This window comes from Culex pipiens, chromosome 1 (genome assembly GCF_016801865.2).
Source record: "Culex pipiens pallens isolate TS chromosome 1, TS_CPP_V2, whole genome shotgun sequence".
NCBI lineage: Eukaryota > Metazoa > Arthropoda > Insecta > Diptera > Culicidae > Culex > Culex pipiens.
Genome location: NC_068937.1, coordinates 124,110,396 through 124,125,136, shown reverse-complemented (window position 1 = coordinate 124,125,136; position 14,741 = coordinate 124,110,396). Strand labels below are relative to the sequence as shown.

General features: G+C 44.1%; 1 protein-coding gene across 5 annotated transcripts in view; it reads left to right on the top strand.

The window, feature by feature from the left end:
- LOC120414274 (hemicentin-1) overlaps window positions 1–14,741 on the top strand; it is a 332,674-nt gene that overhangs the window by 252,669 nt on the left and 65,264 nt on the right. For all 5 annotated transcript variants that reach the window (XM_052709655.1, XM_052709619.1, XM_039575396.2 and 2 more), the window contains 2 exons: window positions 12,161–12,330; window positions 12,405–12,540. In XM_052709655.1, the coding sequence (XP_052565615.1) occupies window positions 12,161–12,330; window positions 12,405–12,540 (306 nt within the window). The remainder of the gene's footprint in view (window positions 1–12,160; window positions 12,331–12,404; window positions 12,541–14,741) is intronic.

The window sequence follows — 14,741 nt, the reverse complement described above, 5'->3', positions numbered from 1 at the left end:
TTACGAAAGCTGTAAAATGCCAAAATACCAACAAAATACGTTTAAATTTGACAGAAAACGTGATTCAAACCCGGAACAGCTTCGCCAATAAGTCGAAATTGACCGAGTTGTTCAAAAATAATTTATATTACAATTTCAAGCAAATGTGCTTTCAATACATTTGATGCTGAGCTGGTGATGGATGATGTTCTTTCATCATATTTCTATTCCAGGAACTCTAGCGATGTTTAGCATGCAGGCAGCGCTCTCTTTTTGTTTGCCCACTTGCGATCGCTAGAGTTGAAATTGTACCGTACATTTATCAATATCAAGTTGTAATTTAGATCATCAGGATTTTTATTGAATTTCACAGATTTGACAATTTGACAGAACTTACTTACCAGAATCATCGATGACACCAAACTCTCTAGCGGGAACTACTTCGAAACGATAGTACTATGGAATTGAAGTCCGTAATTGAGACCACAACTTCTGCTATTCAGTTCTCCTGCTGTGCTCTTGTGTGACGGACGTATGGCAGCCGCGCGCTCGCGGCCTTGTTTACGTTTGAAGGTGTCGTGTTTTGCGGGTCAAAAGTGCCGATAGTGGCCGTCGTGGTGCTTTCGGTGGACTTTCCGCCCCAACATTCCGAGGAATGGAGGCGAACGAGCGCAAAAGGAAGAAAGAGGACGATAGCAATGTGGAGCAGAATCTGCTCAACAACAACAAGTTCAGCCCGCTAGCGGAAAACAACAACAATGCCAGCCCAGCAGGCGGAGGGGACGTCCCGGCGGTTCCAGCACCCGGCCAATCGGCAAGTAAACAAAAGCTAAAATTTACGGGCTTTTATCGGTAGTTTTCGGTGAAATTAAACTCACAAATTAGAAGAAAGAAATGAAACTGATAGGTGGATAGATGACTAGTGTCTTAGAAGAAGATTGAAAAGGACGGAAACTAAGTCAGCGAAAGGTGGTGAAGAACACCACGGATTTTTACAAGCTCGTAGCGATAGTGGAAAGTTGTAAATTTGGTTTCGACCCGATTTACAAACTAACCCGATTTGGAACCAAAGTGACCTGCTTCTCTGTCAATGATTTTGACAAGTTGCATGAGCTCCTCAAGAAGAAGAAAGTCGAATTCTACACCCACGGCCGAAGAAGCGAACGATTTCACCGGGTCGTTCTTCGTGGTTTACCTCATGAACTGAAAACGGATGAGGTCAAGTACCTGCTGAAGAGGGATCTCAAGCTGGATGCGCTGGAGGTGCATGTCATCAAGCGGAAGGAAAAGTCCACCGTGGACGAAACTCCGTACATTGTGGTCTTCCCCAAGGGATACACCAATCTGAAGAAGCTCTCTGCAATGAAAGTTGTGGCAAGCACTATCATCCGGTGGGAGGCTTACCGGAACAAGCGGCCGAACGTGACCCAGTGCAGGAACTGCTTGCAGCTGGGTCATGGAACCAGGAACTGCCACCTCAAGGGGAGGTGCAACAACTGTGGGAGTCCTCACAAGACGAACGAGTGCAAAGTCCTGGAAGCCGATCCGAAGCGGTGTGCCAACTGCTCTGGAGCCCACAAAGCCACGGACCGCAGCTGCCCCAAGCGTCATCCAGAGGCGCCAGCAGGCGGCGAAACCGAAACCGCCGGCAAGGAAGGCGGAGAAGCAGAGTCCAGCAGTTCCGGCGTTCACGCCGGCGGAGTTCCCTCCACTGCCGGGCGCAGTTCCGGACGTGAAGCCAAAGGATCGCCCTCGACCCGCAGGAAGCAGTCAAGTAAATACTGGCGCCGGCGCCGGTGCCACCACCACGGCGGAAGGAGAGGAGGTGCTATACAGTTCGCACATTTTTAATGAGTACAGTGCCAGGTTCCAGACCTGTAAGACCCGCGTGGACCAGTTGAGACTTGTCAGTTACATGCTCGGCAAATACGGCGGAAAATGAGTTTTTTTTATGTATTCTAAATTATTATGAACCGTCCCTCGGTCCTAACCTGGTCACAGCATCTAAACGGACCTAATAAAAATAAGTTAAGAAAAAAAAAAAAACTTCTGCTATTATCAAAACATTTGTATCGGCAAAACAAATTTTCTTTGACACCATGAGCTTCGATTGCAGTTGATTTGACCTTTTTGATAGGAATGTTTTGCAAGCCAAAATACTTCGAATGATCCTCAGTACCGAAGAGGACCAAAAAAAGGTGCAGGTGGTTATGTTCTACATGACCAATATGACAAAGAACTTTGTACAAAACTCCTAAAAAATATTCTATTTTATTTTATATTTTTAAAACATTGCCTATGTATTTAATCCTAATTAATTTATTCCTATAAAATGTTTTCAATCTTTGGCACCTCTGTGGAAATAAATTGCCAAAACAAGTATGGTTCGGAAAATGTCCAATCAAAATGGTAAATTTCATGTCCAGTATCAAAAACCATGAATTTTGGTACCCATATTGCCCCAAGTCGAATAGTTCGATTAATGTCCCCCCGGTAGAACCTTCCCGAGGGCAATTGCCACTCCGGGTGTGGCCAATCCGGTCAAAATTGTCATTTTCATTACCAGTTTCAAAAACCATAAATGTGGATTCCCATATTGCCCCAAGTCGTATGGTTCGATTAATGTCCCCCCGGTAGAACCTTCCCGAGGGCACTGACCACTCCGGGTGTGGCCAATCCGGTCAAAATGGCCATTTTCATTACAAGTTTAAAAAACCATGAATTTTGATACCCATATTGCCCCAAGTCGTATGGTTCGATTAATGTCCCCCGGTAGAACCTTCCCGAGGGCACTGGCCACTCCGGGTGTGGCCAATCCAGTCAAAATGGCCATTTTCATTATCAGTTTCAAAAACCATGAATTTTGATACCTATATTGCCCCAAGTCGTATGGTTCGATTAATGTCCCCCGGTAGAACCTTCCCGAGGGCACTGGCCACTCCGGGTGTGGCCAATCCGGTTAAAATGGCCATTTTCAATACAAGTTTAAAAAACCATGAATTTTGATACCCATATTGCCCCAAGTCGTATGGTTCGATTAATGTCCCCCCGGTAGAACCTTCCCGAGGGCACTGGCCACTCCGGGTGTGGCCAATCCAGTCAAAATGGCCATTTTCATTATCAGTTTCAAATACCATGAATTTGGATACCCATATTGCCCCAAGTCGTATGGTTCGATTAATGTCCCCCCGGTAGAACCTTCCCGAGGGCACTGGCCACTCCGGGTGTGGCCAATATCCTATAAATGTGGTCCCAAGCCCATTGCCCCAAATCATTCTGGTCCGGTGACCGTCCTTACAATCTTCATAAGAACAGAATTCCTCCCAATTTAGTGCACAAACTGTGTCTTTCAATGTGTGCGTGTGTGTGTGTGTGAGCAATAAAATTACCACCGTGGATCCGCTTTTGTCGAAACCTCGTAAGGCACTGAATTTTTCTGAGGCTATCTGTGAGCTTAAATAGTTCGCATGAAATGTGGCAACAGTGGTGCAACATTCTCGCGTGACAGTTCCACGTAAACAGGAGAGGAGGCAAAATTTGCACCATGTTGCCACATTTCATGCGAACTATTTAAGCTAACAGATAGCCTCAGAAAAATTCAGTGCCTTACGAGGTTTCGACAAAAGCGGATCCACGGTGGTAATTTTATTGCTCACACACACACACGCACACATTGAAAGACACAGTTTGTGCACTAAATTGGGAGGAATTCTGTTCTTATGAAGATTGTAAGGACGGTCACCGGACCAGAATGATTTGGGGCAATGGGCTTGGGACCACATTTATAGGATATTGGCCACACCCGGAGTGGCCAGTGCCCTCGGGAAGGTTCTACCGGGGGGACATTAATCGAACCATACGACTTGGGGCAATATAAGTATCAAAATTCATGGTTTTTGAAACTGATAATGAAAATGGCCATTTTAACCGGATTGGCCACACCCGGAGTGGCCAGTGCCCTCGGGAAGGTTCTACCGGGGGGACATTAATCGAACCATACGACTTGGGGCAATATGGGTATCAAAATGCATGGTTATTGAAACTGGTAATGAAAATGGGCATTTTGACTGGATTGGCCACACCCGGAGTGGCCAGTGCCCTCGGGAAGGTTCTACCGGGGGGACATTAATCGAACCATACGACTTGGGGCAATATAAGTATCAAAATTCATGGTTTTTTAAACTTGTATTGAAAATGGCCATTTTAACCGGATTGGCCACACCCGGAGTGGCCAGTGCCCTCGGGAAGGTTCTACCGGGGGGACATTAATCGAACCATACGACTTGGGGCAATATAGGTATCAAAATTCATGGTTTTTGAAACTGATAATGAAAATGGCCATTTTGACTGGATTGGCCACACCCGGAGTGGCCAGTGCCCTCGGGAAGGTTCTACCGGGGGGACATTAATCGAACCATACGACTTGGGGCAATATGGGTATCAAAATTCATGGTTATTGAAACTGGTAATGAAAATGGGCATTTTGACTGGATTGGCCACACCCGGAGTGGCCAGTGCCCTCGGGAAGGTTCTACCGGGGGGACATTAATCGAACCATACGACTTGGGGCAATATGGGTATCAAAATTCATGGTTTTTTAAACTGGTAATGAAAATGGCCATTTTGACCGGATTGGCCACACCCGAAGTGGCAATTACCCTGGGGAAGGTTCTACCGGGGGGGAGATTAATCGAACCATACGACTTGGGGCAATATGGGTATCAAAATTCATGGTTTTTGAAACTTGTAATGAAAATGGCCATTTTGACCGGATTGGCCACACCCGGAGTGGTCACTGCCCTGGGAAAGGTTCTACCAGGGGGACATTAATCGAACCATACGACTTGGGGCAATATGGGAATCCACATTCATGGTTTTTGAAACTGGTAATGAAAATGACAATTTTGACCGGATTGGCCACACCCGTAGTGGCCAAACCATGAATTTTGACACCCATATTGCCCTAAGTCGTATAGTTCGATTAATGTCCCCCCGGTAGAACCTTCCCGAGAACACTGGCCACTCCGGGTGTGGCCAATCCGGTCAAAATGGCCATTTTCATTACCAGTTTCAAAAACCATGAATTTTGATACCCATATTGCCCCAAGTCGTATGGTTCGATTAATGTCCCCCGGTAGAACCTTCCCGAGGGCACTGGCCACTCCGGGTGTGGCCAATCCAGTCAAAATGCCCATTTTCATTACCAGTTTCAAAAACCATGAATTTTGATACCCATATTGCCCAAATTTGTATGGTTCCGTAAATGTCCTCCCGGTAGAACCTTCCCTCAGGGCAATGGCCACTCCGGGTGTGGCCAATCCTGCCAAAATGGCCATTTTTATCACCAGTATCAAAAACCATGAATTTTGATACGCATATTGCCCCAAGTCGTATGGTTCCGTAAATGTCCTCCCGGTAGAACCTTCCCTCAGGGCACTGGCCACTCCGGGTGTGGCCAATCCAGTCAAAATGGCCATTTTCATTACCAGTTTAAAAAACCATGAATTTTGATACCCATATTGCCCCAAGTCGTATGGTTCGATTAATGTCCCCCCGGTAGAACCTTCCCGAGGGCACTGGCCACTCCGGGTGTGGCCAATATCCTATAAATGTGGTCCCAAGCCCAATGCCCCAAATCATTCTGGTCCGGTGACCGTCCTTACAATCTTCATAAGAACAGAATTCCTCCCAATTTAGTGCACAAACTGTGTCTTTCAATGTGTGCGTGTGTGTGTGTGTGAGCAATAAAATTACCACCGTGGATCCGCTTTTGTCGAAACCTCGTAAGGCACTGAATTTTTCTGAGGCTATCTGTTAGCTTAAATAGTTCGCATGAAATGTGGCAACATGGTGCATTGGGGGAAAAGAAGAGAAGGTGTAGGGGTTAGGGATAGAGTTTGGGGGATAATAGGGGGAATATGGGATGAGTAGTGGGTTGAGTTATGTGTGAAGATTTTTTGGATGGGAAGTAGTGGGGGAGTATTTGAGTGAATAGGGGGTTGGGGTGGGAGAATATATATATATAGATATATGGGTTTGTATATGGGGGGGATAGTTTGGGGTGGTTGGAGGGGAGGTGTTGTGGGGTTGGTAGGATAAGGTAATGTTGGTGGGGGGATTGGGGAGGGGGTAATATGGGTGTTGTGTGGGGAATATAAAGTGGGGAATGGGAAAGAGGTTGGGGAGTAAGGGGTATGGTTGAGTTAATGTAGTAGGGGGATTGTGGGGTGATTTTGGATGGGGGGGGTTTAGGGTTGGTTTTGGAATGGGGTAGGGTGGGAATATAAAGTGGGAATGGGAAAGAGGTTGGGAGTAAGGGGGTATGGTTGAGTTAATGTAGTAGGGGGATTGTGGGGTGATTTTGGATGGGGGGGGTTTAGGGTTGGTTTTGGGAATGGGGGTAGGTGGGGAATATAAAGTGGGAATGGAAAGAGGTTGGGGAGTAAGGGGTATGGTTGAGTTAATGTATAGGGGGATTGTGGGGTGATTTTGGATGGGGGGGGTTTAGGGTTGGTTTTGGGAATGGGGGTAGGGTGGGGAATATAAAGTGGGAATGGGAAAGAGGTTGGGGAGTAAGGGGTATGGTTGAGTTAATGTAGTAGGGGGATTGTGGGGTGATTTTGGATGGGGGGGGTTTAGGGTTGGTTTTGGGAATGGGGGTAGGTGGGAATATAAAGTGGGAATGGAAAGAGGTTGGGGAGTAAGGGGTATGGTTGAGTTAATGTAGTAGGGGGATTGTGGGGTGATTTTGGATGGGGGGGGTTTAGGGGTTGTTTTGGGAATGGGGTAGGGTGGGAATATAAAGGTGGGAATGGAAAGAGGTTGGGGAGTAAGGGGTATGGTTGAGTTAATAGTAGTGGGGATTGTGGGTGATTTTGGATGGGTGTGTTTAGGTGTTGATTATGGCATTGTGACTGGATTGGCCACACCCGGAGTGGCCAGTGCCCTCGGGAAGGTTCTACCGGGGGGACATTAATCGAACCATACGACTTGGGGCAATATAGGTATCAAAATTCATGGTTTTTGAAACTGATAATGAAAATGGCCATTTTGACTGGATTGGCCACACCCGGAGTGGCCAGTGCCCTCGGGAAGGTTCTACCGGGGGGACATTAATCGAACCATACGACTTGGGGCAATATAGGTATCAAAATTCATGGTATTTGAAACTGATAATGAAAATGGCCATTTTGACTGGATTGGCCACACCCGGAGTGGCCAGTGCCCTCGGGAAGGTTCTACCGGGGGGACATTAATCGAACCATACGACTTGGGGCAATATAAGTATCAAAATTCATGGTATTTGAAACTGATAATGAAAATGGCCATTTTGACTGGATTGGCCACACCCGGAGTGGCCAGTGCCCTCGGGAAGGTTCTACCGGGGGGACATTAATCGAACCATACGACTTGGGGCAATATGGGTATCAAAATTCATGGTTATTGAAACTGGTAATGAAAATGGGCATTTTGACTGGATTGGCCACACCCGGAGTGGCCAGTGCCCTCGGGAAGGTTCTACCGGGGGGACATTAATCGAACCATACGACTTGGGGCAATATAGGTATCAAAATTCATGGTTTTTGAAACTGATAATGAAAATGGCCATTTTGACTAGATTGGCCACACCCGGAGTGGCCAGTGCCCTCGGGAAGGTTCTACCGGGGGGACATTAATCGAACCATACGACTTGGGGCAATATAGGTATCAAAATTCATGGTTTTTGAAACTGATAATGAAAATGGCCATTTTGACTGGATTGGCCACACCCGGAGTGGCCAGTGCCCTCGGGAAGGTTCTACCGGGGGGACATTAATCGAACCATACGACTTGGGGCAATATAGGTATCAAAATTCATGGTTTTTGAAACTGATAATGAAAATGGCCATTTTGACTGGATTGGCCACACCCGGAGTGGCCAGTGCCCTCGGGAAGGTTCTACCGGGGGGACATTAATCGAACCATACGACTTGGGGCAATATGGGTATCAAAATTCATGGTTATTGAAACTGGTAATGAAAATGGGCATTTTGACTGGATTGGCCACACCCGGAGTGGCCAGTGCCCTCGGGAAGGTTCTACCGGGGGGACATTAATCGAACCATACGACTTGGGGCAATATAAGTATCAAAATTCATGGTTTTTTAAACTTGTATTGAAAATTGCCATTTTAACCGGATTGGCCACACCCGGAGTGGCCAGTGCCCTCGGGAAGGTTCTACCGGGGGGACATTAATCGAACCATACGACTTGGGGCAATATAGGTATCAAAATTCATGGTTTTTGAAACTGATAATGAAAATGGCCATTTTGACTGGATTGGCCACACCCGGAGTGGCCAAACCATGAATTTTGATACCCATATTGCCCCAAGTCGTATGGTTCGATTAATGTCCCCCCGGAAGAACCTTCCCAAGGGCACTGGCCACTCCGGGTGTGGCCAATCCGGTCAAAATGGCCATTTTCATTACCAGTCTAAAAAACCATGAATTTTGATACCCATATTGCCCTAAGTCGTATGGTTCGATCAATGTCCCCCCGGTAGAACCTTCCCGAGGGCACTGGCCACTCCGGGTGTGGCCAATCCTGCCAAAATGGCCATTTTTATCAGCAGTATCAAAAACCATGAATTTTGATACGCATATTGCCCCAAGACGTATGGTTCCGTAAATGTTCTCCCGGTAGAACCTTCCCTCAGGGCAATGGCCACTCCGGGTGTGGTCAGTCCTGCCAAAATGGCCATTTTCATTACCAGTATCAAAAACCATGAATTTTGATACCCATATTGCCCAAATTTGTATGGTTCCGTAAATGTCCTCCCGGTAGAACCTTCCCTCAGGGCAATGGCCACTCCGGGTGTGGCCAATCCTGCCAAAATGGCCATTTTCATCACCAGTATCAAAAACCATGAATTTTGATACGCATATTGCCCCAAGTCGTATGGTTCCGTAAATGTCCTCCCGGTAGAACCTTCCCTCAGGGCGTTGGCCGCTCCGGGTGTGGCCAATTCTGCCAAAATGGCCATTTTCATCACCAGTATCAAAAACCATGAATTTTGATACCCATATTGCCCAAATTTGTATGGTTCCGTAAATGTCCTCCCGGTAGAACCTTCCCTCAGGGCAACGGCCACTCCGGGTGTGGCCAATCCTGCCAAAATGGCCATTTTCATTACCAGTTTAAAAAAACAAGAATTTTGATACCCATATTGCCCAAATTTGTATGGTTCCGTAAATGTCCTCCCGGTAGAACCTTCCCTCAGGGCAATGGCCACTCCGGGTGTGGCCAATCCTGCCAAAATGGCCATTTTCATTACCAGTATCAAAAACCATGAATTTTGATACCCATATTGCCCAAATTTGTATGGTTCCGTAAATGTCCTCCCGTTAGAACCTTCCCTCAGGGCAACGGCCACTCCGGGTGTGGCCAATCCTGCCAAAATGGTCATTTTCATTACCAGTATCAAAAACCATGAATTTTGATACCCATATTGCCCAAATTTGTATGGTTCCGTAAATGTCCTCCCGGTAGAACCCTCCCTCAGGGCACTGGCCACTCCGGGTGTGGCCGATATCCTACCAAATTGTTCCCAATAATTTCGGTATTCCGGTGACCGTTCTGGCTACCATCAATAACTTCTTGGACCTCCTCTCAAGTTCGTGCACCACCTGCGTGTGTGTGTGAGCAATAAAATTCCCAACGTAAGGTCCGTCTTTGATGAAAGTCTGATGGACACTAAATCCTCCAGAGGCTAACTTTTAGCTTAAATAGTTTTCACGGCATCTACGCAACAGAAACAGAATGTCACGCCGAGGGCTTGCGACGGTAACGCTACATTTTCGAAAAATTTTGCATTGACACCGCAGATAGAGCTTTAAGACAAAGTCCTTTGTCAAAATATTTTTCTGAAAAAAAGTTGACTCGGGTTTTAGGACCGAAAAGGACCTAATGAATGTAGTATTATACAACAATACATCCAAAATAAGCCAAAATTTGGCAGAAAAGGTGATTTAAACTCGGAGCAGCTCCAAAGCAAGTCGGAATTGACCGAGTTGTTAAAAAATATTGAAATACATTCATAAGCTGGGATTTCACTAATAATATATGCTGAGCTGGTGTTTGCTGATGCTCTTTTATCACGCTCCGATTCCAGGAACTCTAGCGATGGCCAACTTAGTGACTGGTTTGCGTTGAAAGCTCCAAGTGGCTGGTGCAGTTGAGTCAACCGTGAGAGAGTTTCTGTTAAAAAGCATTTTTAGCCAGATCTCATGAACGTGAAAAAAGAAAGCAGACAAGCAGTAATCTCGGTTTTCTTTCTCACTAGCGATGGCTATTGAGAGGGGGAAAAGTTTGGCTATACATCGCTAGAGCTAAAATTGCATTGTTTGCGTCAAATTATTTCATTGATTAGATTACAAAACAACAAAAAGCATGAAGATTTTGATTGAATTTGGCAGAATAGACAATTTATATCACTAAACTCACCAGCAGAAACCTTCGCGCTTTGTACTATGGTTTTAAAACCGCAATTCCATTTTCTCATTAAAAAGTGTTTCAAATGCTGACGACATTCTTCCCAATACTGAACATGCGCATTTGAATGGCATTTTCACATTTTCATATTCAAGCTTGACCGAGTTGCATGGGTACCAGCGATTGGATTTTATTTCTATGTGATGTTTTGAAATAAAATAAATATTAATTCCTATTGAAATACAAAATTGCTTCGAAACAGTTCTAATGAAAGCTTTTTAGAATATATTTCGATTACTTTTGTCAGAAAAGAAGATTTGAACTCGGAACAGCTTCGATATCGAAATTGACCGAGTTGTACAAAAAGTAGGTATATTATATATACGAATCATTAGGTAAATGTCATTACCAATGCTCTGATAATAGAGCTGATGGCGTTTGAGTTTACTTAATATTCTCCAATTAAAGGAACTCTAGCGATGCATACCTGGAAAATAAAGTAAGAAGTGAACCGGTCTAGGATGCTAGAAGCACCGACCTGGTGATGTTTAGTAGAACATAAGGGAGTCTTATCGATCTTTTACTCTCGCCAATTGCTGGTTTATAATGTGCTTGAGCTTGGAGAAAAGTGACAGTGTATTTTTTTCGTCTCATCTTTAGCGATGGATATTAAGGGGTAAAAGAGAGATGTTAAACATCGCTATAGCTTGAATTGTATCGTTGACTTGAAATCATTCATACCATTTTTTGGAATCATGTCGACATGAAAATAGTTAAATAAAATCATGCTTTTAGCATTTACAGTATTAAATTTTGACAATAGCTAATTTTGACATATTTGACAGAATTTACTCACCATAAACATCGATACCACCAATTACACCGGCTTTCAAAGTCTGTACGATCGTTACTTGAAGTCCGGAATATGGTCTTCAAGCTCTATGTAAATTTTTGTGTACAGCGATAAAAAACGCGATTTAAAACCATTTCTGATAACTTTTTTTTATTTTAATGTATAAAAACGAATTGACAAGACAACAATTTTCGATGGATCAACTATGGTCCCTTTGGAACGAGCTGTCAAGCAGGACCTTTTATACCATGTAGAGCTGTGATTTTTTTTTTAATCGGTTTAAAAATCCATTTTGATTTCTCTGCAGTCGTACTAAGAGTTATTGTACTCAGAAAAATAAGCTTTGTCGTAATGAACAATAATATCACAAAACGAAACTAAACGAAACTATTGGCACTACGCCCCCCGGGGCATGGCCTTCCTCTAACGTGGGATTTCTGCTCCAGCGCCTCTGACGAGACAGGAGAAACCGGGACCGACGTTTTACTTCACCATCCGATAGAAGCTCAGTGGATAAGGCGGGAATCGAACCCGCGTCTCATAGCATCATCGGGATCGGCAGCCGAAGCCGCTACCCCTGCGCCACGAGACCCACAAATTTAGGCTTAATATTAGGACCCAATTGAAACCGTGTTTTTTCTGCAGACTTGCTGCAGACTTTGAAGAACCGTGTTGCTAAAATTTTATTTATAATTAGCTTAGTAGAAATACCAGGTTAGAAGGATTAATTTGTTTCAATTCAATAAGAGAGGCTGACTCATTGGGACACTGATGGAATTTGAAACAAATGTAGTTGTAAACGTCAAAATTCCAGAAATAATAATAATAAAATATATTTCAATTCTCTCATTCCAGTAAAACCGCTGCGGGCCAAGATTGTCACGCCGAACGAGCTGCTGACTGCGGGCCGTCCCATCCCGATAAGGTGCGAGTCGTGGGGCTCTTTTCCGGCGGCCAAGATCGTTTGGCTGCTGGACGGGGAGCCGCTGCGGAGTGCCGACATCACTGTACACAGCGACAACAATGTAAGGCAGTCACAAATCACCTCTCGATTTTAAAGGTTGATTGATTTTCCTAAAACTTTTTTTTTTTTTGACAGGATGCAAATCTTACGTCCAGCATACTGACCCTTCGGGTCACGGCCGAGAATGACGGTGCCGAGCTGTCGTGTCGGGCCACGAACCCGTGGTTCTCCGGTGGGGCCGTTGAGGATAAGCGGATCATCAGTGTGGCCTGTGAGTAGATTTGTTTGAAGATGTTTTCTTGCGATGGTTCTTTTAAATTCTTTTGTTACCTTGTTGAGATTTTAAAGCGGTAAAAATAAGTCAATATTAGTTCCTTTTAGTATATATACAGTCCATGTGTGCTAATAACTTTTTGAAGTGGGTTCTTCAATGCACAATACTTTTGTGGTACAATATCATTCAAATGGTATAAGTTAATGCAACTTGCATACTTGAGTGCACATTTTATTTGAAAACTTCTTCCCGACCGAAATATCTCAATTAATCAAGACTGAGCAAACCTGGCCAAACTTTGGCACTCTTTGCAACAGTTGCACCGGGTGCAATTCAACTTACCGGCCTTGGCGCAAGTTCCACATAGATACACTTGTCATTGGAGGAACTGCCGCTCCTCCTCGCTCTTGGGTTTCGGCAAAACTTGGCCCATTAAACGAATGAGTTTCTGGGTGCACGGGCCAAGATAAATTATAAGCATTTTCGACATCCGCGCTCCCTCTCTGTCTCTCGATTCAGAATGACTCCATGTGGTACACTGGAATACGAAACAAGTTAAATATTAAACTAATTTCTCTTTGTTTTTTTTTTTAAATAAATTTTTTATACAATTTTTGACTGTTTTAAATTTATATGCACTTGTGTTACGAATTTAAAGCTCGCCATTGTCAAGGTTATGACATAAATAAAAGAACGATTCATATGCAAACACAAACTCACAAAGCATGACTCCCCGATGACAGAGGGAAGCAGGCGTGCACGTGTCATCACTTTGAACAAAACGGCCTGATACATGAGCCAACTGGCGGGACATGAACAATGTGGGACAGAAGTGTCCCCTCATATGGACCGACAAACAGACAGGCAGCGAAATGAATGTTGGTAGACTCCTCGATAAAAAACGAAAAAAATCTTGTATTTATTATTTTTTTCAGTAAAAACTTTAAAAACCAAATGAACCCATTCAATTTCAACCTCTCGTCACCCCGCATAAAGCAAACTTCTCGCAATAACCAAGTAATTCGTCCTAAAACGGACCCCTTTAGTGAAACCAAGTGTCAACAACTTTGGTCACCAATTCTGGTCCCATTTGAGCCCCCCCTCAACCAACCTGCCAGGCCACCCAAGCCCCGAAAGCAGAACCTGGTGCACTTCAGAGCGTAAATTTTGCAATTGCCATAAAAGCACCAGCAGCAATTTCATCATGAAACAGACATGAACACTGCCATTTGGAAAAATATGGTCCCACTCTCCCGTTCGTCCTCTCGTACTAGTCGCTTTAACTAACCCTGGTTGGTGCCACTTTAGTTTTGCCCCACGGATACGACTCGTCCTTTCCTCCTGCTCCAGTTGAAAGTGCTACGACAGGAAACCATACGTGGAGCGATTCTCAGCAGAGCTTGTTGTATTGAAGTAATCCCAAGTTTCACTTTCTGTTCTGAGAAGTAGATTATTTCATGGTTTATTTTAAAGATGGTTCAAAAGTAAACAAAAATTTTGTGCACTCTTCGGCTCATGGAGTGGTTTGTTCCCGCTTTAATTTTTTTTCTGTACTTGAGAGAACTCTTCTCTCTACTTGAACGCATTCCTGTGTCACTTATGAGTTTATTTTGCGTGGAACTGACCAAAATTCACTGTTTAAATCGATTTTAAAAACATAATATTTGCTCACAAACTTCAAAACAATGTTTAATAGCTCCTACAAGAGATTTTTTCATTATTTAAATTTATAATTTCGATTAACTTTAAATAAGTCGTACTAGCACTGTTTAATGTTTTTTTAACATCTTTTATTTTAAAGTAAGCTACAAACCATTTATGCTGGAACTTTTGCATTAGTTTCGCCTTTGTTTATTCTGGAAACACAAAATTAATTCACGGGTGTCACGATATCTTAGAATTTAGCCAAAGTGCCACACTATCGATTTTTGGTCATATTTTGGGTTAATAATCTATATAAATAAAAAATTTCGACGGTTTTGTTCGAACGCGAATCAGTTCAATACGGAGCGTCGGATCGAGGTGCTTTTTGTTGCGTTGGGTTCGTATAAGCTCAAAGAAGGTTCTTACGCTAACTAATTGACACTTTGGCCACTCTGGAACCGATTCCGGAGCATCGGAAAATTGTATGGAGAAAGTTACGTAAAGTCATATTTTGATCACAGGAGGCTGAATAAGCAAAAAATCAAAAAACGTCA